The sequence below is a fragment of the Salvelinus sp. IW2-2015 genome, linkage group LG19, assembly GCF_002910315.2.
Source record: "Salvelinus sp. IW2-2015 linkage group LG19, ASM291031v2, whole genome shotgun sequence".
In the NCBI taxonomy this organism is placed as follows: domain Eukaryota; kingdom Metazoa; phylum Chordata; class Actinopteri; order Salmoniformes; family Salmonidae; genus Salvelinus; species Salvelinus sp. IW2-2015.
Window position 1 is genome coordinate 7367743 of NC_036859.1, and position 10146 is coordinate 7377888.

The window sequence follows — 10146 nt, forward strand, 5'->3', positions numbered from 1 at the left end:
TTCCGTCTGACCATGGCGGCGCTGTCTGTTGAACACTCTTCTGCCCTGCAGGGCGTTGTGTGTGAAGCTACCGTGCCCTGGCAGGGCGCTGTGTCTGTTGAGCTACATCTTGCTCATGGCGAGGGCGACTGTGGCTGTGAAGCTCTCGTCTGCACATGCAGGGTTGTTGTCCTAGCATCTCTGATGTCTGGAGATGTACAGTCCTGTCGATCCTCTCCGAAACATGTCAGAGTGATGAAGGTCCAGTTCGCCTCACCCGCACTGACACACACCACCACACACAACAACACACACACCACACACACACCACAACACACACAACCACACACACACACAACACACAACACACACACCACACACACAACACACTAACGGTCACACGAATCCGCCTTGACCTTACCAATATGACGGCCAGACTAATATTTTGTATTTTATTTCACCTTTATTTAACCAGGTAGGCCAGTTGAGAACAAGTTCTCATTTACAACTGCGACCTGGCCAAGATAAAGCAAAGCAGTGCGACAAAAACAACAACACAGAGTTACACATAAACAAACGTACAGTCAATTACACAGTAGAAAAAGCTATGTACAGTGTGTGCAAATGTAGAGGATTAGGGAGGTAAGGCAATAAATAGGCCACAGACATAACGGATGGCACTGTGATAGACTACATCCAGTTTGCTGAGTAGAGTGTTAGAGGCTATTTTGTAAATGACATTGCCGAATTCAAGGTTGGATAGGATAGTCCGTTTTACGAGGGTATGTTTGGCAGCATGAGTGAAGGATGCTTTGTTGTGAAATAGGAAGCCAATTCTAGATTCAATTTTGGATTGGAAATGCTTAATGTGAGTCTGGAAGGAGAGTTTACAGTCTAGCCAGACACCTAGGTATTTGTAGTTGTCCACATATTCTAAGTCAGAACCGTCCAGAGTAGTGATGCTAGTCGGGTGTGCGGGTGCAGGCAGCAATCAGTTGAAGAGCATGCATTTAGTTTTACTAGTATTTAGCAGTTGGAGGCCACGGAAGGAGTGTTGTATGGCATTGAAGCTCTTTTGGAGGTTTGTTAACACAGTGTCCAAAGAAGGGCCAGATGTATACAGAATGGTGTTGTCTGCGGAGATGTGGATCAGAGAATCACCAGCAGCAAGAGCGACATCATTGATATATACAGAGAAAAGAGTCGGCCCGAGAACTGAACCCTGTGGCATCCCCATAGAGACTGCCAAAGGTCCAGACAACAGGCCCTCCGATTTGACACACTGAACTCTATCTGAGAAGTAGTTTGTGAACCAGGCGAGGCAGTCATTTGAGAAACCAAGGCTATTGAGTCTGCCGATTAGAATGCAGTGATTGATAGAGTCGAAAGCCTTGGCCAGGTCGATGAAGACGGCTGCACAGTACTGTCTTTTATCGATGGCGGTTATGATATCGTTTAGGACCTTGAGCGTGGATGAGGTGCACCCATGACCAGCTCGAAAACCAGATTGCATAGTGGAGAAGGTTCGGAGGGATTCGAAATGGTCGGTGATCTGTTTGTTAACTTGGCTCTCGAAGATTTTAGAAAGGCAGGGCAGGATGGATATACAGTTGAAGTCGGAAGTTTACATACACTTAGGTTGGAGTCATTAAAACTTGTTTTACTATAGGTCTATAACAGTTTGGGTTTAGAGTGTCTCCCCCTTTTTTATTATTATTATAATTTTTTTTACACCTTTATTTAACTAGGCAAGTCAGTTAAGAACACATTCTTGTTTTCAATGACGGCCTAGGAACGTTCTACCTCGACAGATTTTTAACCTTGTCAGCTCGGGGGATCCAATCTTGCAACCTTACAGTTAACTAGTCCAATGCTCTAACACCTGATTACATTGCACTCCACGAGGAGCCTGCCTGTTAGCGAATGCAGTAAGCTAAGGTAAGTTGCTAGCTAGCATTAAACTTATCTTATAAAAAACAATTAATCAATTACTGTCATTGCTCCAATGTGTACTTAACCATAAACATCAATGCCTTTCTTAAAATCAATACATAAGTATTTATTTTTAAACCTGCATATTTAGCTAAAAGAAATCCAGGTTAGCAGGCAATATTAACCAGGTGAAATTGTGTCATTTCTCTTGCGTTCATTGCACGCAGAGTCAGGGTATATGCAACAGTTTGGGCCGCCTGGCTCTTTGCGAACTAATTTGCCAGAATTTTACGTAATTATGACATAACATTTAAGGTTGTGCAATGTAACAGGAATATTTAGACTCATGGATGACACCCATTAGATAAAATACGGAACGGAATAAACGTTTTGTTTTCGAGGTGATAGTTTCCGGATTAGTCAAAGGTGTATGGTTTAGCGAGAAATAGTCGACGCGTTATAATTCCTGTAATAACTTGCGGCTGAACTTGAAAGGGGTTCCTTCGTTATTTTACCGTTCATGTCTTCCATAGAGAATGTCTTGATCTACTTCAAATAAGGTCTGTGTTTCGTGCAGGCTTAAACCGCTTCGACGTTTTGATACCCGTGTAAATCTCACTAGGATAAGGTAACGTTTGTCAACATATTTTCATAAATCCACTCTACAATTTTTTTTTTAATCTTCGCTTATATTTAGCCAATATTGATCAGAGTTACCTTTGTCCTATGGATATCTACAGAGTTATAAAATTGGCACGGTGGTGTAAGCCTACACGAAACACAGACCTTATTTTAAGTGAATCTAAAAATATCCTATGGAATAAATGAAGGAACCGCTTTTCAGATTTTGCTAGGTGTCATGGGAATTATGACTCGCACTTYGGTCGTCAATTCTTACCATGCCCATTATTAAAATAGGATTTCCTGCATATAGAAATTAAAGTTTTTGTTTTCAACATTCACCACAGGTAACTTAAACTCTATTTTTATTCAAACAGTTGAGAGTATTTGTCTCATAAGCAGACTCTTCAGTATCATTGTCACTTCAGAGCTGTGTGTGTGTGTGTATTTATGTATTATATTAAGTTAAAATAAAAGTGTTCATTGTTCATTCAGTATTGTTGCAATTGTCATTATTACAAAAATGTGTGTGTGTGTATGATATATATATATAATTAAAATAAATAAATAAATCGTCCGATTAATCGGTATCGGCTTTTTTTGTCCTCCAATAATCGGTATCGGCGTTGAAAAATCATAATCGGTCGACCTCTAGACAAAAGGGCTATCTAAGACATGTTGGGCAGGGCTGGGAGCTCTACAGTGAAATAAGGCAATAATAACTAACCAAAACAGAAGAAAACAAGGCATATTGACATTAGAGAGAGGCATGTGTAGCCGGGTGATCATAGGGTCCAATGAGCAGCAACAGGTGAGTCAGGGAGCCGTTCAGTAGTCGCTAGTACGCTAGGCGAGCTGGAGACACGGCAATTCAGACAGCTAGTGGGACAGGGCTAGCAGATGGGCCTTCGGCGATGTCACAACGGAAGCCACCTCGGACGATTATGTCGGCAGACCAGTCGCGATGGATCAGCGGGGCTCTGTGTCGGCAATAAAGGGTCATGGCCAATTGACAAAAGAGTAATTGTAGCCCAATAATTAGCTGGTAGACCTCTTCGGTTAACCGGAAGATGGGCCTAGCTCGAGGCTAGCTCAAGACTAACTGGTGCTTGCTTTGGGACAGAGGCGTTAGCCAGCAGCAGCCACTCAAATGCAGCTAGCCAGCTGCGATGATCCGGTGTAATGGACCAGGGCTTGTGGCAGGAATCCGGTGATGAGGTAGAGAAAAAGCTGTCCGATATGCTCTGGGTTGATATCGCACTGGGCAGACTGACAGGTATTGACAGAGCTGAAGCTGGCTGGTTTCCGAGTTAACGGTGAAGACTGCTAGCAGTGGCTAACTGACTACTAGCTAGTTAGCTGGCTAACTTCTGATGGGTGTTCTGATTCTAAAGTATAAAAATAGCAGATCCGTACAACATTGGGTGAGATTAAAATATATACGAAATATACTGGATTTTTTTTTTTAAACGACTATGTACAAGATGGTACAAGAGAAATACACGTCCGACTGCTACGCCATCTTGGAAAACCTTTATACAGCAGTAATGGGGAATAAGAGATGTGTGAAGTCTATAAGGGCAATGCATTGTTAATCAAAACCTATAGCTATTACCTGCAGTGGACACTGATTGGGCCGTCCTGACCAAACTGCTCCTTGGTTTTGTGCACCTGGCCAATGAAGTCGATGAAGCCCTCTCCAGATTTCGGGACTCCCTGCTCTGGCCAATCAGTGAACTGGAACTGACGAACTGTCCGCGATTGGCCATCCTAATGGGAGATTGTTACAGGTAAACACTGCTATCTGTACGTGATTGGAAAAGTGAAAGCAAGATTTCCCTCCTACTGCTTTTACCAATCAAACTATTCTACTATCTATTCAGACAGAGTTATGTTTTCTAGTAAGGTTGCAGGTCTGGTTATGGTTTTTGACCACCTACCCTCCTCATCTTCTCTCCGTCTGATCTATGTGTGTATAAATCCTGTCTGCCTGGCTCTGGAGCCTGTCTGTCTGTAGCCAATTACATATTTTCTCTGCTCAGACAACCTGACTCCACAGAGATCAATACAACATCTGTTAATGGGCCGTCAGGACAGGCTTATCAACGGCTCACACACACACACACACACACACACACACACACACACACACACACACACACACCAACTGACACAACACAACACAACACACACACACACACCACACACACACACACACACAACCAACAAGGAAGGCAAGCATGCACACACACACACACACACACACACCACACACACACACACACACACACACACAACACAACACCACACACACACACACACAACACACACACAACACACACACACACACACACCACACCACACGAGGAAGGCAAGCATGCACACACACACACCACACACACAACATCACACAAAACACACACTCACTCACACGTTCAGGGCGTTAGGAGAGGACAGGGTTGACTAGAGTAATCTACGGTGGGTCGATTGAACATGCTAGCTGCCAGGGCCCTCACAAACTCCCCTGATAGATGGACGATAAGGGGGAGAGGTGACTGATTACAATATAAAATACCCTACAAAAGGGATAAGTAATTCGCAGTTACATTTACAACACACACACAAGCATGAATAGTCACGCGTCATTAACCTTGACTTGTCTGAAGAGGATAGAGAGTACTGTGGAAATGTTGCACACACAAAAACACTCACACACTCAGACTCACACACACACACATACTCACCCTTGCGTCAGTGACTTTGAACTCTCTGAGGATGTACTGGGGCATGTTGTATTCAGCCATGGGATCCACTACAAAGTACTGGTACCTGGCTGAACGCTCCGCGGGCCAGTACTGATGGCACTTCTCCTGTAGAGACACACAAAGGAACAGAGATGGCACGTGTGTGTATGTGTGTGAGTAGGTGGGTGCTTGCGTGCATGCGTGTGCGTAACCTTACCCGTCCCATCTCTCTCAGTTTAGTGAGCATGACAACGATGGTAGAGTTGTGTTCCCACAGCATTCTCCAGAAGTCTTCTGTGGTCTCAGCCAGTGGACCCTGGGTGGCGATGTAACCTCTCTGCTGCCTATAACAACACGGACACAATCCTTAATTAATAGACCATAAAGATAAAACTAGCAAGTATAACATAGCTTATCAGACCTGGTCCAAGTCAAGATGGTGGACAGTTTGTGGCACAGATTCGAACTTCCTCTGGTTTTATATCTATGCAAAAGCAATTTAGTAATGGAACATTGTCTTGAATTGGGATGTCTATTCTACTATTTCTATTTCTATGGTTGAGACGTACCTGTATCCATCGATGTAGCTGGCGTTGATGTAGTCTGAGCCCTCCAGGCCTCTGATTGGCTGCAGACAGACACGGGTGGTCTCGTAGGGCATGATGTTGACCAGGCGGTTCTTGAACTTGTTACACGGCAGGTTGGCACTGACGAACCGAGACGTGTGGGCTTTTGTGTTGGCCAGACGCTGAAGGAGAGAGAGGAAAATAGAGAGGGAGAGATACAGAGAGGATTGCTTTTTGAAGCATTGTACTACACCAAAACAAATTTCTGATTGTGAACCTATTTCTGACTGGCATATCTCTGTATTTGAACTATATTTCTACATGTCTCTATTCCATCCACTATATTTCTATGCTACAGTATCCACTGTGTTTATATGTTCACCTTGAACTCCAGCTCCATGCCGGTGACGTGCTCTCCATTCTCCACCTGGCCCAGCTTCTGCATGTAGGAGAACAGGCTCCTGGCCGCCACCTCCGTGTTCCCACAAGCCACTGCTTCCAGCAGCGCCTCGTGGATGAAGCCGTACTGGTCCTCCGTCTGCACCATGTAGTTCCGCTGTGACCTCATCAGGGTCACGTGACCGTAGACGTCGGCCGTGCGCTCGTGTCTGATTCTCTCCAGCATGGCGTCGATCACGATGAAACAGCCGGTGCGGCCCACCCCCGCACTGAGAGAGAGAAATAGGGAGGGGGGGGGCGGGGGGGGGGTCTGAGCTATCAGTGGTCATTCGTCAGGACAGCCTGTCATGTATGGGTGGATCAGGGTCGTTATGTGTGTGTGTGTGTGTGTGTGTGTGTGTGTGTGTGTGTGTGTGTGTGTGTGTGTGTGTGTGTGTGTGTGTGTGTGTGTGTGTGTGTGTGTGTGTGTGTGTGTGTGTGTGTGTGTGTGCGTGCGTGCGTATCACATGTTTGTGGTATTTTGTGTGTGGGTATGTGTGTGCTTGTGTGTCCTCCTACCTGCAGTGTGCGATGACAGGACCTGCGTCAGGGGGGTTGCAGGCTTTAACCCTGCGTAGGAAGGCAAGGAACGGGGTGGGGTACTCTGGTACTCCGTGGTCCGGCCAGGCAGTGAACTGGAACTGACGCACCTCCCTCCGTTCACTACTACCACTCTGAGAGAAGGGAGAGGAGAGCATTATTAGTGCCATCGCCATTACTACTGTACGACACAGCAGAAGGGAGAGAGGGGTACTTTCAGAAACCAAACAAAAGAATCTATGTTCTCCCCATGTACTTGATAATTATTATGCTTCCAAACATTACATAACATATGAATTGACATACAGTGTATTTGGAAAGTATTCTGACTCCTTCCCCTTTTCTACATTTTGTGACGTTACAGCCTTACTCTAAATGGATTAAATACATGTTTTCACTCATCAATCTACATACAATACTCCATAATGACAAAGAGAAAACACGATTTTATATTTTTTTGCACATTAAATACAAATAAAAAACATACATACAGTTGAAGTCGGAAGTTACATACACCTTAGCCAAATACATTTGAACTCAGTTTTTCACAATTCCTGACTAATTTAATCCTAGTAAAAATTCCCTGTCTTAGGTCAGTTAGGATCACCACTTTATTTTAAGAATGTGAAATGTCAGAATAATAGTAGAGAATGATTTATTTCAGCTTTCATCACATTCCCAGTGTGTCAGAAGTTTACATACACTCAATTAGTATTTGGTAGCATTGCCTTTGAATTGTTTAACTTGGGTCAAATGTTTTGGGTAGCCTTCCACAAGCTTCCCACAATAGGTTGGGTGAATTTTGGCCCATTCCTCCTGACAGAGCTGGTGTAACTGAGTCAGGTTTGTAGGCCTCCTTACTCGCACATGCTTTTTTCAGTTCTGCCCACAAATGTTCTATAGGATTGAGGTCAGGGCTTGTGTGGTGGCCACTCCAATACCTTGAATTTGTTGTCCTTAAGACATTTTGCCACAATTTTGGAAGTATGCTTGGGTCATTGTCCATTTGGAAGACCCATTTGCAACCAAGCTTTAACTTCCTGATGATGTCTTGAGATGTTGCTTCAATATATCCACATTACTTTCCATAATCATGATGCCATCTATTTTGTGAAGTGCACCAGTCCCTCCTGCAGCAAAGCACCCCCACAACATGATGCTGCCACCCCTGTGCTTCACGGTTTGGATGGTGTTCTTCGGCTTTCAAGCGTCTCCCTTTTTCCTCCAAACATAACGATGGTCATTATGGCCAAACAGTTCTATTTTTGTTTCATCAGACCAGAGGACATTTCTCCAAAAAGTATGATCTTTGTGCAGTTGAAAAACGAGTTTTAATGACTCCAACCTAAAAGTATCTAAACTTTTACTTCAAATGTAAGTATTCAGACCCTTTGCTATGAGACTCGAAATTGAGCTCAAGTGCATCCTGTTCCATTGATCATCCTTGAGATGTTTCTACAACTTATTGGAGTTCACCTGTGGTAAATTCAATTGATGAACATGATTTGGAAAGGCACACACCTGTCTATATAAGATCCCATAGTTGAAGGAGCCTGAAGAACAGAGTGGCCTCGATATTATTCTTAAATGGAAGAAGTTTGGAACCACCAAGACTCTTCCTAGAGCTGGCCGCCCGGCCAAACTGAGCATCGGGGGAGAAGGACCTTGGACAGGGAGGTGACCAAGAACACAATGGTCACTCTGACAGAGTTCCTCTGTGGAGATAAGAGACCTTCCAGAAGGACAACCATCTCTGCAGCACTTCACCAATCAGGCCTTTAATTAGAGTGGCCAGACGGATGCCACTCCCCAGTAAAGAGCACATGACAGCCTGCTTGGAGTTTACCAAAAGCACCCTAAAGGACTCTCAGACCATGAGGAACAAGATTGTCTGGTCTGATGAAACCAAGATGAAACTCTTTGGCCTGAATGCCAAGTATCACATCTGGAAGAAACCTGGCACCTTGCCTACGTGAAGCATGATGGTGGCAGTATCATGCTGTGGGGGATGTTTTTCAGGGGCAGAACTGGGAGACTAGTCAGGATCGAGGGAAAGATAAATGGAGCAAAGTACAGAGAGATCCTTGATGAAAACCTGCTCCCAGAGCGCTCAGACCTCAGACTGGGGCGAAGGTTCACCTTCCAACAGGACAACGACCCTAAGCACACAGCCAAGACAACACAGGAGTGGCTTCGGGACAAGTCTCTGAATGTTCTTTGAGTGGCCCAGCCAGAGCCCGGACTTGGACCCAATCAAACATCTCTGGAGAGAGACCTGAAAATAGCTGTGCACCAACGCTCCCCATCCAACCTGACAGAGTTTGAGAGGATCTGCAGAGAAAAATGGCGGAAACTCCCCATATACAGGTGTGCCAAGCTTGTAGCGTCATACCCAAGAAGACTTGAGGCTGTAATCGCTGCAAAAGGTGCTTCAACAAATKACTGAGTAAAGGGTCTGAATACTTATGTAATGTGATATATCAGTTTTTAGCTTTGTCATTATGGGGTATTTTGAGTAGATTGATGAGGGGATTTTTTTTTTAATTCATTTTTAAAAAAGGAAAAGGTCAAGGGGTCTGAATACTTTCCCGAATGCACTGTATGTACTCTATATTCATAACTGATATATTAATAATGTACTTCAAAGCACTTAAAAGTCATCTGGCCTAGTTTCTGTGTGTTTTGAGACACTGCCTGGTGGGGCTCTAGTTCCTAGATTAGTACAGTATTCAGGAAGTAGTGTGATTCTAACAGTGATAATCTCTCTGTAACAGTGCATATGACAGGTTCAGGCTGAATTGCTGACTGGATAGAACCAATGCTCCATTAACTGCAGTGTAATTACCTTCCCCTTTGCTCTCTGCTGTTTTCTCACAGGGTGACAGTCGAGATTTGAATTCAAATCCCTTCAAATTGTTTCTGGTTCATTAGCTGGCTGAGAGTGTAGAAGTGTCATGGGGCATGACAGTAAATTAATCAAGAGCAAATGGCGCTGGATTTACCAAGATGAACAGAAGAATAGAAAGGGGGGAGTGGGAGAAGATAAAAGAGAACAGGGGAGGTGAGGTGGAGTTTGTGTGTGTGTGTGTGTGTTACCCACACACCCATGAGGACAAAGGCTATGTTAAGTTTAGGGGTTAGTTTTAAGGTTAGGGTTACAATTAGGGTTAGGGTTAGAATTAGKGTTAGRGGTTAGTGGTTAGGTTTAGGGTTTGGGTTAAGGTTAGGGTTAGTGTTATGTTTAGGGTTATGGGTTAGGTTTAGGGTTTGGGTTAAGGTTAGGGACATGGTAAGGGTTAGTGTTATGTTTAGGGTTATGGGTTAGG

The 10146-nt window shown here is 44.3% G+C and overlaps 1 protein-coding gene across 3 annotated transcripts in view; it reads right to left on the reverse strand.

The window, feature by feature from the left end:
• Positions 1-4127: 4127 nt before the first annotated feature.
• Positions 4128-10146, reverse strand: part of LOC111979559 (receptor-type tyrosine-protein phosphatase S-like) — a 98715-nt gene continuing 92696 nt past the window's right edge. For all 3 annotated transcript variants that reach the window (XM_070448773.1, XM_070448772.1, XM_070448771.1), the window contains 6 exons: positions 6800-6954; positions 6225-6510; positions 5846-6024; positions 5494-5620; positions 5277-5402; positions 4128-4302 (listed from right to left, as the gene is read on the reverse strand). In XM_070448773.1, the coding sequence (XP_070304874.1) occupies positions 4144-4302; positions 5277-5402; positions 5494-5620; positions 5846-6024; positions 6225-6510; positions 6800-6954 (1032 nt within the window). In that variant the 3' untranslated portion in view covers positions 4128-4143. The remainder of the gene's footprint in view (positions 4303-5276; positions 5403-5493; positions 5621-5845; positions 6025-6224; positions 6511-6799; positions 6955-10146) is intronic.